This window comes from Telopea speciosissima, chromosome 11 (genome assembly GCF_018873765.1).
Source record: "Telopea speciosissima isolate NSW1024214 ecotype Mountain lineage chromosome 11, Tspe_v1, whole genome shotgun sequence".
NCBI classification, from domain to species: domain Eukaryota; kingdom Viridiplantae; phylum Streptophyta; class Magnoliopsida; order Proteales; family Proteaceae; genus Telopea; species Telopea speciosissima.
In genome coordinates this window covers 34,052,341-34,067,009 of record NC_057926.1, presented here as the reverse complement: position 1 = coordinate 34,067,009, position 14,669 = coordinate 34,052,341, and the positions used below count along the sequence as shown (strand labels likewise).

The following is a 14,669-nucleotide window of genomic DNA, read 5'->3' as shown; positions in this document are numbered from 1 at the left end:
AGAAACATTGAGGGAGGTAAGCTCAAAGTCCACTAGAAAGAATAGCATGCATACCTCAATTGCGCAAGAGCTACAAAGCCTTAATAATACATCCCTCCATCTAGTAGCCAAAAACTCGGAAGGCATGACACCCAGAGCCAGTGCAGATCCTCGCCTTGCTGCAGCATTAGGATCAGATAGAAGTTCCAGGTACTGTGATGTGATACCATTAGCACCTCCATCATCAATCCGGACAAGATATGCAGGAACAAAGTGTTTTAATGCTTCAACAGCAGCACTCTGTATGTAGCAGGTACATATTTAATAAGGATGCAAGATACAAGAAGGCAAAGTAACAAAATTAGGTAGTTTCTAAGTGAAAGGAGATACTACCTGTATCTGAGCATTGGGATGCCGTAAGTTTTCATTAAGAGTATTGAGCAAACTTCTCATTGTCTTCTCTGGCAAGAACACATGACTCAGAGAGATACAACGGATGAACTGTGAAACAGCACAACGCATGATTTCTCCACCCTTGCCACGGTAAAGGCGAGCTTTCTCAATAGCAGGAACAATACCAGCAACATCTTTTTGCTTATCTGAAGTACAGTATTTAGACAAGCTTGTGATACACTGCCCATGTACAGCGTGTGAAACCATCCTATGGACTAGGAGCTTACATGAGCCAAAGAATTCTCTTGGTCACTAAAACTAAACCAACTACAGCATTTTTTTGAAGACGAGATTTTAGACTTTTGAATTATCCAACGGAGATCAAAACAAATCCATACTAAACAGATACAAAGTTGCATTACATGCATATCTGCTTCGAATCCATCCTATCACAATCCAAAATCTGGACAGGAAGGGTAAGCTCAATTTATGATATTTTTTAAGACCTGAGATAAATGATTTACCAGAACCAATAAACCATAGCAATACAAGGTAAAATACTAACCAGTGGAAAGCACATGATCACACTGATGGACAGCCAAAACTAGTTGCCCCACAGCAATAGTAGCTCCATGACGCATACACAGATCAATTGAAAGAGAAAAGGGAATTAATCTTTCTAGCACAGTTGTGGCAAAATATTCAGGGTCATATTTTACAAGAACACCAAGGGCCTCTGCAGCAAGTTCTCTCAAACCTCGATCCTACATTCAAGAATGTATAGATTAGATATTCATGAAAGTGCCACCCCACATAATTCATTTATTCTAATATACATTTCCCTAATGAAAAATTTTCCACCAATTACTTGGAAAAAGAACCATGTTATAATTGGTAAGAGTTGACAAAGCAGCATGTTTAGCAGAGAAAATAAGAACATAAATGTAACTGAACAAAGAGAGCACTGAATGATAACTATTTATTGACAAAAGATAAACGAAGGTGATGTTTTTGGTTCTAATCGAGATGGCAAAAATCAGATGTGCAATCATTGGATTAGTACACCGATGATGTAAATTCAGCAAGCCCGTTGGGAAATTTAAAATCAACATTGTAGAAAAAATTGCAAAAGATGTAATGTGATTGAAGAAATATGTCACTCTTGGCTAAAGACAATTCTAAAATAAATACATGCTTTCTAGCTCAGGAAACCTTGATATCCTGGCGAAATGAAGCATATATGCAAATTTCACAAGCTCTTCTCTTCCCCCCCCCCCCCACCTTAATTTTCCTTCCATTGGTTGGTGATTGGTTCTAAGACATGCAACTTCATGGTCATTAAGTACATCAACCATTTGACTACAAAGTCGAGCCAAATCCCCTTAAACAGCAGTAACTAACCTCTTTGAATGGCAAGTTTTCAAAAGACAAAATTCAGATCTGAGAAAGGGATGCCAATAATCGTATGACAGAAATCATAATAAAGATTTATAAAGGCATCCAATTCAGGGACCATAGAATAGAGATACCCATAGGAACCAAAGTTTGAGGTTTCAGTTTCGGGCATGGATCAAATTTTTTGTCTTTGCAAGTATATTGGAAGACGAGGACAGTGAATGGCATGGCTGAACAGGGAGCAGTAAGATCTAGATGGGGTCCCTGGAATTCATTTCCGTTGTAAGAGCAGATATATCAGATGTGATTCCATGTCGCACCAATGCACAAATTTCCACAAACCTTCCATTACAGAAGCATATAATACCATTATGGAAGCTCAAAAGACACTAAAGTAAACTCATATATCCATTTTCTAAGAAACACATGGGAGAACAAAGGGAATAAACCAGTTTTGATTAGAAGCATACCCAGTGACAGATTTTGTTGAACAGCAATTCTTCCACAAAAGGACAAAGGTACCCCTCAAACTGAGCAATGCATGCAGCAACATTAAGATAGGAATTTACTCGTGAGGAAAGTGAAAAATAATCTGCCGCATTGACTATGTCAATTCCATGTGGATAACTCCCCTGTCTTCCAACATTTTCCTGAAAAGCAGCTGCAGCTGCTCTTCGACAATTGACCTGAGAATCATACACATGAACTTCAGTGATTCACCCAAAGATGCCAGACAGTAACTGAAATGAAATCTTTGAGAAAAATTTAGCACACAACAAAAGAGGTGGGATAAATAAGGGACATGAAAGAGTTGTCCACCTCACGGTCATAACAGGCCACGGTTAAAAGATGGGGAGCAAGCTGCACCAAAATTTCTTTCATGTCTGAGTGATAGTATGCACGGCCAAATGCCCAACAAACATAGGCAGCAGCATCACGTACATGAGATCCAACGCTATGTGGACCTCTACGAATATCATAATGTAGTGCCTGCTTAGACAAACTGCCATTAGTACAATGTCAGGTTGAAAGCATTAAACAAGCTCAAAATGTTTATCTACTTAACCTTACAAGTGTTAAATGTCCAAATATTTAGAAAAATAAATATGAAAAACTTAATTGGGAAAGAAAGGAGTGCACAACTGTTATAGTTCAACCCCTTTAGGAGACAATAATTTGTCAAATGGAGATGCACAAAGTGCAAAAGAACCCCTCTACAATTGCTGAAAAACAGAACTGAGACATCACAAAATAAGTCCAGAAAATTTATTAAAAGAGAAGGCAAATGACCCCATTCAAAAGAATACACAAGCCATCACCATAATGTTCATGGCCCCAACCACGCCAACAACACTACATGAAAAAGAGCACCAGTTAGGTCACATATCAGCAATAGACAAATCCACAGATTCCTTCAACCTGAGATGCAAAAGCTAACCACTTAACTCTATCAGCCACTGTATGCTGGCAACCAATGATTCTAGAAAGTCCTGCAATTTCCTCTCAAGCAAAAACACACCAGACTACCAGAGCTTCGGCCAAGTTTATGAACACAGGGATCTGCAGAAATAATGTTTCAGCTGCTGATTAGATCTCAAACCCCATTTCCTCTCCCCAAGCCAGTACAAATAGGACCCCCTAGATACTACCACACTTTTAAAGAAAATGGACAGGTCAATAAAAGATGAGGAACTAACTAAGCATTCCAAATACACAGATAGCAAATAGGGAATTCCCCTCTGTAATGGAGGGTTAATTGTGAGGCTTTAAAATAATGAACTCTTGAAGGGATCCCTTTCATCCATGGCTTAATCAAGAAGATAGCAGAGCTGTGGAAACACCAGACTCTCCTATCACAAAGCTAAATCCACACCTGTAATAACCATGTACAAACCTGCCAGAACTTTGAACTGCCAAATAATTCAAGCCTATTCTAAGTGGAGTCCAATAGCCTTTTGGCTACCAACCTTTATATTGTGGTAATTGGGAAAGCAAAAGCTTTCTCACTCACAAGGCAAATTGTACATATTATGAAAGTTAGGTCTAAGGGACTGGTAACCACTCAAAGGTAACACCTGCCGGCTGCCTCCAATCCGTTTCGGGTTTAATACCCGATATTTTAGCAACAAATCTAATAAATCTAAGTGTAGTGCTTGGTGTATTGATCTTTTTTGCAACTCCAATCTAATAAATCTAAGTGTAGTGCTTGGTGTATTGATCTTTTTTGCAGCTCCTCTAAGTGTTCCAGTCGATGGAGAAACTCACTGGCGAATTTTCAATGTTCTTGGAAAACCTGTCGATAATATAGGTTCTATAGATACTCACACAACATCTCCTACTCATAGATCTGCACCTGCCTTTATACAGTACAATATCAAATTATCTATTTTTGAAACAGGAATTAAAGTAGTAGATCTTTCAGCTCACTATCACCATGGAGGAAAAATTGGACTATTCGGGGGGTCCCAAGAGAGACTAGTCATCCTTGCATTCATAGGCCGTATGGAAAGACTACCAGCCCCGGTGTACTATACTCTATGTTACAATATCAAAAACCTTATAACCAGATTAGAGAGAGAGAGAGAGAAAGAGAGAAGAGAAGAAAAGAGAAAGAGAGAAGAAGGAGAAACAAAGCTGTCCAAAGAGGAGAGGACAGCCTGCGGCAAGAATAGAATAACTTGCCGCAGGACTGCTCCCTCATATATATATATATAGATAGATAGTACGTTCAAGGTGTTGGCACCACTTCAATATGCTTGGTTCTCTCGTAAAAGACAGGGTTTCTAGCAATGTAGATGGCTGCGTGGTTGTCACAGTACATCTTCATAGGTGTTGGCACAGGAAAACCCATCTCAAGAAGTAAAGATCAAATCCACATCAACTCAGCAGTAGTATGAGCCATCTATAATCTGCCTCAGCACTGGACCTGGCAATGGTGGTCTGTTTCTTGTTATGCCACGTAACCAGGTTACCTTCAACAAAGGTACAATACCCTATAGTAGACCGACAATCACTAGCCAAACCTACCAAATTTGCATCAGAGTATGCCACCAACTTCATATGCCTATTGGGACGATAAACAAGTTATTTACTAGGAGCACCCTTCAAGTATCGAAGGATCCAAACAACAGCATCCCAATGAGCCTTACAAGGGGACTGCATGAATTGACCAAGAACACCAACAACAAAGGATATGTCCGGTCTTGTGACAGTCAGATATATCAAGTTCCTAATTAGGCTTCTGTAAGAATGCACATCCTTGAGAAGTTCACCATCATTCACCCCAAAATTCTGATGAGGGTCCATAGGAATATCCACTGGCTTTAATGCAAACATACCAGTGTCAGACAAAAGATCCAAAAAGTATTTCCTTTGAGATAGGCTGATTCCCTTCTTACTTCTAATAACTTCAATCCCAAGAAAATAGTAAAGTTGACCTAAATCTTTGATCTGAAAATGCTGCTGTAAATACCTTTTCACCTCAGCTATACCATCATCATCATTACAGAGACAATAATATCATCTACATACACAACTAAGACAACAAACTTCCCTCCTCTGCGACGAACAAACATTAAATGGTCTGAAAAACACTGAAAGAAGCCATTTTTTGTCACGATTGCACTAAACTTCTCAAACCAGGCCCGAGGAGAATGTTTAAGCCAAAAAATTTCTTTATGCAACCTGCACACACATCCAACATTCTCCCCCTGAGCAACATACCCTTGAGGTTGCTCCATGTAGACCTCCTTGAGTAAGTCACCATAGAGGAAGGCATTTTTAATGTCCAACTGAAACAACGACTAATCAAAATTAACATCCAAGGAGATAAGAAGACGTAAGGAATTCAATCGGGCAACCGGAGAAAAGGTCTCAAAGTAATCAACCCCATAGGTCTGGGTATACCCTTTGACAACCAGACGGGCTTTCAGCCGCTCAACAGAACCATTAAAGTGGTACTTAATAGTGTAAACCCACCGACACTTCACCAGGTCCTTACCAGGAGGTAAATCCACCAACTCCAAGTATTACGGGTCAAGAGAGCATCCATTTCCCCATCCATGGCATGTTTATACTCAGGAATTGTACGAGCCTCAGTATGACTTTGGGGAATAGTATAAGAGGACAAGGAGAGAGCAAGACAAAGACACGAAGATGGAAGATGGGACAAAGGGACAAATTTGTTTTGCAGAACTAATGATTTTTTAGTGCAAGAGCATGTACCTTTACGGCATGCAATAGGTAAGTCATCAATAACACTGGGTAAGTCAACAGGCACAAGAGGACTAGGATCCGCAGCAAAGGTGAACAATGGTACAGGTAGGGATGGAGGTGGAGCAGTAATATTTGTACGGGGCAGCCCAATGTCTTCTTACGCTGATAAACCTGCAGTGGTAGGGTAGGGATAGGAACAATAGAAGGAATGGGTGGAGGTTTAGGAGTAGCCCATGTGTCCCCAAACAAGTTGTGTTGAGTAGAGAAATAGGAGGTGCCTTCAAAGAAGGTGACATCAGCATTAACAAACTGTTTTTGGGTAATTGGGCCATAACACCAGTACCCTTTCTGAGTACGAGAGTAACCCAAAAAAAATACTAAGTAGACCGTGGTTCCAACTTACCACTCGAGGGATGAAGATTGTAAACAAAGCAAACGCAACCAAAAACCCGCGGAGGTAAGTAGAAAGGAGGCAAACCAGGAAACAAAACCAAAAAGGAGACTTATTGGCAAGCACAGAGGATGGCATACGATTAACCAAGAAACATGCAGTGAGAACTGCATCACACCAAAAATGCTTAGGAACTTGCATATGAAACATAGTTGCACGAGCTACCTCAATTAAATGTCTATTTTTCCATTCCGCTACTCCATTTTGCTGTGGAGTATAGAAACAGCTAGTTTGATGAATCATCCCATGAGTAGCACAAAAAGAAGAGATCTTATTTTGAACAAATTCCAAAGCATTATCAAAACGAAAAATTTTGATAGGCACACTAAATTGAGTCTTTATTTCATTATAAAATTTTTGAAATACAGATAAAAACTCTAAACGATCCTTCAAGAAGTACAACAAAGTAAGAAGAGAGTGGTCGTCCACAAAAGTAATAAAATACCGAAAACCATACCTATTACTTGCCCGACAAGGACCCCAAATATCTGAATGAACTAAAGAAAAGAAAGACTGACTATGAGCCATGGGTTAAGAGGGAAAAGAAGCACGGTTATGTTGTCCCAACTCGCAGCCCTCAAACTCTAACCTATCTAAAGACTTAAACTGGTGAAACAGAATTTTGAGCCTAGATAAGGACAAATGTCCTAATCAACAATGCCACTGGCAAGAAGAAACTCCACCAACAGTAGTAGCAACTACAGAAGCAGAAGGGGCAGCAAAGGAGAGATAGTACAGTCCATCTTTCTCACACCCTCCACCAATCGTCTTCCTCGTGTGAAGATCTTAAAAAAGACAATGAGAAGAAAAAGAAGTTACTAAGCAATTAAGAGCTTTAGTCAACTAACTAAAAGAAAGAAGACTTGATGGAAATTTAGGAACATGCAACACCGAAGAGAGAGAGATGTCAGGACAAGAGAAATTGTACCATGACCAGCAACTGGTGTAGAAGTGTCATTCGCAAGAATTACAGGTGGTGAATGTGAACTAGAAGAAAATGAATTACATAGTGATGACTTACCAGTCATATGGGCAAAAGCCCCTGAATCAATAATCCAGGGTGTAGAAGTGGAGGCCAAGAAAGCAGGTGTACCTGCATGAGTTAAAGTAGCAGTGGAAGTGAAAACCCCAGCGGATGTAGAATCAGATTTCTCAAGACTCTGTATGCGACACATCAATTGATGAACCTCATCACAAAGGATGGAGGAAGAATCTCCTGAAGAGGGACCAGATTTAGTGTCACCGAAGGTTACAACATCAGAAGCTGCATGATTGACCAAGTGTTGGGCATAGTTGTCAAGGCGTCACCTAGACACCGTGACAAATATGGTGTTGGGCCCATTCTGGCTTTCCATACTTGGCCCAGCAAGTTTCAACGTTATGATTGGGTTTCCTACAATAAGAGCACTGTCCATTAGCATGATCAGTATGCTGCCCACCAGAACTACAACCACCAGAACCACAGCCTTGACCAGCAATGAAGGCAGAATTTTCTTTAGTGTATGAATCAACCTTGGAACGGGAAGCAATGCGCTGAAGCCTGAAATAGGTGTCATTGAGAGTAGGAACTGATTCACTAGCAAGCAAGTGACCCTTTACGGCCTTCAGATTAGAATTCAGACCAGCAAGAAATTTTGACAAATTCATTCCTTTCAGCTTTAAGCTTCTCAATGTCTGTAGTAAGTGGCTGAAACACATTCAGCACTTCAACCATACATTTGAAAGTACTGTAGTATTCCTATAGAGATTTGTCAGATTGCTGAAATTGAAACAGCTTCTCATACAGGTCATAGATTCAAGTCATACTCTTCTCTGGTGAATATGTTTCCTTCAAATCATCCCACACTCCCTTTGCAACAGTGTGAAACATGACATTGGCAGCAACAATATTGGGCTCCATACTATTCCATAACCAAATGAGAATAATTGCATTGTCCTTGACCCATTCATATAATCTTAGAATCAGATGCAGGACTTGAAGTAATATAACAGAGCTTATCCTTAGCCATAATGTAAACTCAAACAGCTTGAGCCCAAAGCAAGTAATTGGAGCTGCCTTTGAGCTTGAAAGAAGTAATCTGGACATTAACATTGTCAGTAGTATTCTTGTTCTCAGCCATGTCACAAGAAAAAAAAATAGCAACTCCAAAAATACGATAGCAAGTAATGTGATGACAAATCCAAAAATCGATTTGGATTAAAGAGGTAATAGGAGCAGTCCAAATACACCAAAAAGAAGGCTGGAAAGCACAACCATCAACAGGAAAAGCTCCACCACAATAAAGGAATTCCAGAAAACCAACTAGGAAGAAATTGACTTGTCAGGGTTTTGGTAAAGTAGCCAAAATCAATGACATAAAATTGCAAAGCCAAGAAGACAAAAGTAGATTCAGCAGCAAGGAGCCACGAATCCATAAACTTCATAAAAAAAATTAAAACAAAAAAAAAAAAAAAAAAAAAAAAAAACAGCTGCCAAAGAGGAGACCGATTTTGTCAGGGTTTTGCTAGAGATCGATCCATCAAGGTTGGAGCAGACTTCGATGTAGATTGCAGTCAGCAGCAGTATCTTCAAGTAAAACCAGGTACAATACACTCCATATATGAAGGAAGGAGTGATTAATTCATAAGAGATGCAGCATTAGGTGGCTGCACACCACAGGGAGAATCGAAAAAAGAGGAACCAGCAAAGAATGATTGAAGAAATTCTCAGATCTGATTACAAGATTCCTCTGATACCATGTTACAATATCAAAAACCTTGTAACCAGATTAGAGAGAGAGAGAGAGAGAGAAGAGAAGAGAAAGAGAGGAGAAGCAAAGCTGTCCAAAGAGGAGAGGACAGCTTGGGGCAAGAATAGAATAACTTGCCGCAGGACTGCTCCCTCATATATATATATATATATATATATATGGTGACTGCACACCACAGGGAGAATCGAAAAAAGAGGAACCAGCAAATAATGATTAAAGAAATTCTCAGATCTGATTACAAGATTCCTCTGATACCATGTTACAATATCAAAAACCTTGTAACCAGATTAGAGAGAGAAAGAGAAGAGAAGAGAAGAGATTGAGAGAAGGAGAAGCAAAGCTGTCCAAAGAGGAGAGGACAGCTTGCAGCAAGAATAGAATAACTTGCCGCAGGACTGCTCCCTCATATATATATATATATATATATATATATATATATAGAGAGAGAGAGAGAGAGTAAATTACTCCCCCTCCCCTCGATTATGCTCAAATGACAAACCCCTCCCCTGGGTATTGCGTAATGACTCTCCCCCCCTGCATTAACAAGATTCTATCAACCATACCCATTCCGTTAAAAATGGCTGTTAAGTGTTAGAAAAAGACCATATTACCCTTTGAAAGTTAAGTGTTAGAAAGAGACCATTTTACCCTCTGACAGTTAAGTCTTACAAAAAGACCATATTACCCTAGTTTCTTAAAACATTCTACTTCTTTCTCCTTTCCCTATCGTCTTCAACCATTGGAAAAGAGAAACTCGAAGATGAGAAGTTGAAAGCGCCTGCAACTCAAATCTCTTGGACCTGCAACTCATATCAGCTTGGATCTGCAATTCCCATCTCAGCTTGGACCTGCAACTCCCATCTCGGCTTGGACCGGTATCGCCCTTGATGAATCAGAGCAGTCCTGGCAAAAGATGGCCTATTGACGGTGATCCAAATGCAGGCCATCGTTGTCGGTAAAAACAACCTGAATAATCCCTTTGTCCCTTTGTCAACCCGATTTCAAAACCCAAAACCACCATGTACAGCGGCAAAATAGGCTATTGCTGGATGCAGAAAATGCCAACGACCCTCCTAATAGCATCCTAAAGGCTGGAACAGAGGAAGAATCGTCAAAGCAGAATTCTACACTGGAACACAAGACTAAATCCAAATCTGATAACGGTGCGCCGAGATCTAAGAAACCCATTTCGCTCCATCTCTGGTCTTTTATGGGTTTTCGTTCTTTTAATCCCTTTCCTCATGATTTGTCATACCAAAAGATTACGAATAACTGTGAATTCCTCATTTCCTGCGATTTTACCAGTGGGTTTTTTTTTTTTTTTTGTGAATCCTGTTAAGATTTTGGTGCGGCATTTCCTGATCTGTGCAAAACAAGAGAAAATTTTGTGGGTCTTTTGAGAATCCTTGGTTTTCGAAGGGTTACAGGTGAGGGTATGATGAGAGTTCTTTAGGATTGGAAGGATTTACAGTTTTCTTGGATTGAGGAAAATTATTAGGATGTAGTTAGATAAAAGTGAGGGCAGTGGAAATGGAAATCACCAGTTTGTGTTAGATCGAATGTGTGACAGCAGGGAGGACAATCAGACGACAATGTCCAATAATTTGCTTTTGTTCCCTGTGTCATCTTCTTCTCCGACGGTGGCGTTAATTATATTGAACATCATGTTTCTAAATTTGATACCCTTACAGGCGTGGCGATCAAGTATGGTGTCGATGTAAAAAACAAAAACTTCGGTGGAAACCAGTTGGTGCTGTTTGATTGTTCAAATCATTTTGTTTTCTGGTTTCTTATTCGTATAGTTCATCTGGGTTGGGGGCAAATGGTGTTGTAGGTAGAAGAAGAAGAAGAAGAAGAAGGGCATTAGGGAGGGTAATCTTGGGATATCACAATCATAAGGGTATTTGTGGGTTTAAATGAATATATTTAAGGTGATGTCATCACTTAACAGCCATTTTTAACGGAATGGGCACGGTTGATAGAATCTTGTTAATGCAGGGGAGGGGAGAGTCATTACGCAATACCCAGGGTAGGGGTTTGTCATTTGAGCATAATCAAGGGGAAGGGGGAGTAATTTACTCATATATATATATATATATATTTTGGAACCATTAAATAAACAAAGTACACAGGACAGAACTACCCCTGTATCCCACGATACTGTTCACGTGAACAGTATCATAGACCACACTGTTCACATGAACAGTGTCACAGCCAATAAGAACAATTTACCCCTGTAAACTCAACACTCTAAAATAGCAAAAGGGGGCTGGTCAGATGCATGGTTCAAAATCTCGCTGAGATCTCGAAAAACTTGAGCTGGTCGAGACGAAATACCATACGAATTACAAAATACACAGTTTTAGATATCTCGACCGATATTTCGGTTGATAATTCGGTGCTTTCGAATATCTCACCGAAATATTGGCAAACTGTACAAAGCACTCTATAAAAGTGCACTAACTCGAGTCTCATTTCGAGATTTTGAACTTTCTCGCTAGAGACGGTGCTGTTTTGGTCTGGAGAAGGGGAAAAACTTGGTTTCTTCACCGTTTGGCGACATCATCACTCTTTGCTATTAGGATCACTACGAAGAGATCGATTGCTGCCTATTCCTCCAGATTTGGCTACAATCAACCATTTCAGGTAAAGTTACTGTTCCCAAAATCTATTTTTTGGAAAAAAAAAAATATGAAAAATACTTGTTCTATGGGTATGGATTTTTTATTTATTACACATCGGAGGCCGATCTACAACCTCACAGTGTCGAAATTTTTTTTTCTATTAAAAAAAATTGATTTTCCTACAACAGAAATAGAAAAAAAAATAAGGTGAATATAAATAGGATAGGGCTCAATTATATATATGTTACACACCGGAGGCCAATCTATGACTTCACAGTGTCAAAATTTTTTTTCAGCACTTAAATAATTATTTTTAATTTAAAAAATTATGAAAAATATTTAAAATATTCTGTTTTGTTTAGAAAAATAAGGGAAATTTATGGTACAACAATTGAAGCACATATGAGGCTTCAAATGCTATACCATACTTGTTTATGTAACTATTGGCAAAAGACGATGAATTCAGGTGGGGCCACAAGACTGAAACAACATTTGGCAAGGAATGCAACAGATGTGATGGCATGCACTATGGTACCTGTGGAGGTTTCTAGGGCCATAGCTGAAAGCATGAGGGAAGAGAAGAAGAGCAAGGCAGAGAGGGAGAAGGTGAAGGCAGCATTTGAGGAGGCAGTTTGTGCGACCTGCCTAGACATAGTACGAGGGATTATAATAGTGATGATGACAGTGATGACCCTGTGTATGTGCCAGATGATGTGGAGACAGAGGCAGAGGCTAGAGATTTTAGGCAGGCACAAGCGAGGAGCATGTCCACCTTACGTGATAAGCTGGGCAGACACAGAGGAGGAGCTGGTCCGTTTAGTAAGCAGCCTTTTTTCCCTTCAGGAGATCTCAGAGTACTAGGGCACCTCCACCTCCACCTCCAGTTCAAGTGGTCCCACCACGAGTGGACCCCATACTACAATAGGATCCCGGCAAATTTAGATAAAAAGGCAACAAGAAGCCCAGAATTAAGGAGGCATTGGGTAATGTGAAGGGAATGGTTGCGGAAGCTGTGTCTAAGTGGTTGTTATTCTACAACATCCTGGCAAACGTTACTACGGGGCCCTATTACCAGCCGATGCTAGATGCAGTTGTTGAGGCTGGCCCAAGGGTCAAGGGGCCCACCACATATAAGGTGATGAATGTGTATTTACCTAAAGAGAAAAAAGAGCTACAAGAATATACAGATGAGCTGAGGGTAATGTGGGAGAGCTATGGGGTCACGATTATAAGCGATGGTTGGACTGGGCCCACAAGGAAGTCCACCATCAACTTTATGGTTTAGTGTGATTGGAGGAAAGTATTCTTAAAATCTGTGGATGCATGCATCTAAGGAGAAAAAAGATGCAAAATATATCTATAAGTTGTTAAAGGAGGTGGTTGGGGATGTGGGAGTGGAGAATGTTGTCCAGATTGTGACGGACAACGGAAGTAACTTCAAGAAGGTTGGCTAGAAGTTGATGAATAACAAAAAGTACCGGCTCTTCTAGACCCCTTGTGCAGCCCATTGCATTAAGTTGATGCTGAAGGGCATGGGAAAGCTAAAATTGGTGCAGAGTGTTGTTGAGAGAGCTAGACAGGTGAGCACCTTTGTTTACAACCACGAGTTTGCACTGAACCTGCTCAGGGAGAAGTGTGGTGGGGACTTGGTCAGGCCCGGAATCACCAGATTTGCCACAAACTAGATTGCATTAAGAGTTTTGAGACGAAGAAGACTGGACTTAGAGCTATGTTTGCATCTGAAGAATGGTTTGGGTGGAGGGAGTCAAGTTCCACTAGTGGTAGGGCAGCACAGGAAACTATTGCATCTGAGTTTTGGATCCAGTTTCTCGAAACTGAGACTGTTCAATTGTGGTTTCAAGCCCACCATGCTACAATCGTATGTTGTTGTGGACATGATGAAAGACAGAGTCTACAGTATGCTGTCACGTCGCAGAATATCTAAAGATTATCAAGGACCACTGGGAGCTTCAACGTATGCAATCACTACATAAAGCTGGTGAGTATTCAATTTATGTGTCTAATTCACATTACATTTTGTTATTCATACCTTTATAGAATATGTAATAGATTGACAATATCTATATGTCAATTTTCAGCATATTACCTAAACCCCAAGTATCAACATAACCATACACTTGGGATGAATACGGACCTTATAGAAACAGTGAAGGTACCGGTTGCAAAGTTGGAGCAAAATAAAACCCAACAGGCTAGTTGCAACAAGGAGCTGAGTTTTGTAGTTCTTTACGAATATAACAAATAATTACTTATAATGGGGTTCCTAACATTTACATTTTTCCAAATGGGTACAGATGAAAAGTTTCAGAGATGTGTCCGGGAGTTTTGGATCCCCAACCGCAGAGGCTGGCCGAAATGGTGGTGATGTTGATAAGCAAATAAGCAATTAAGTAGTATATTCTCTTTCTTACATATGTATTTAAACTTGTGGAATACAAATAACATGTGCTCTCGTTGTAATGCAGCTGAATGGTGGGTGTTGTATAGGAGCTCAGTAGAAAATTTGAAGGTGGCGATCAAGGTCCTATCCCAGAAATGTCCCGCCTCCGGCTGTGAGCAAAACTGGAGTATGTTTTCGCTCATCCACTCAAAGAGGTGCAACCGTACAATCAATTAGGCTCCCAATGCTTAGCTGAGTTGGTATATGTGCACTAAGATAAGAGGCTGAGGATGCAACACATACGCCTAGGTATGGAGAACGAGACTTCCTAGATCGAGCTCGCTGACGGTTTCCAAATCGAGTCAGATGATGAGGATCTTATAGTAGATTGGGTTAGGGATAGAGGTGAGTCGGTGATGGATCAACCTAAGGGTAGGCCTGACCCCCATATAGCCAGTGAG

General features: G+C 40.2%; 1 protein-coding gene across 1 annotated transcript in view; it reads right to left on the bottom strand.

The window, feature by feature from the left end:
- Nucleotides 1-14,669, bottom strand: part of LOC122646039 (tubulin-folding cofactor D) — a 108,999-nt gene that overhangs the window by 49,122 nt on the left and 45,208 nt on the right. Inside the window, exons 8-12 of the mRNA XM_043839493.1 lie at nt 2,587-2,757; nt 2,238-2,453; nt 938-1,136; nt 373-578; nt 55-279 (exon numbers count right to left, since the gene is read on the bottom strand). Coding sequence (XP_043695428.1) covers nt 55-279; nt 373-578; nt 938-1,136; nt 2,238-2,453; nt 2,587-2,757 — 1,017 coding nt within the window. The remainder of the gene's footprint in view (nt 1-54; nt 280-372; nt 579-937; nt 1,137-2,237; nt 2,454-2,586; nt 2,758-14,669) is intronic.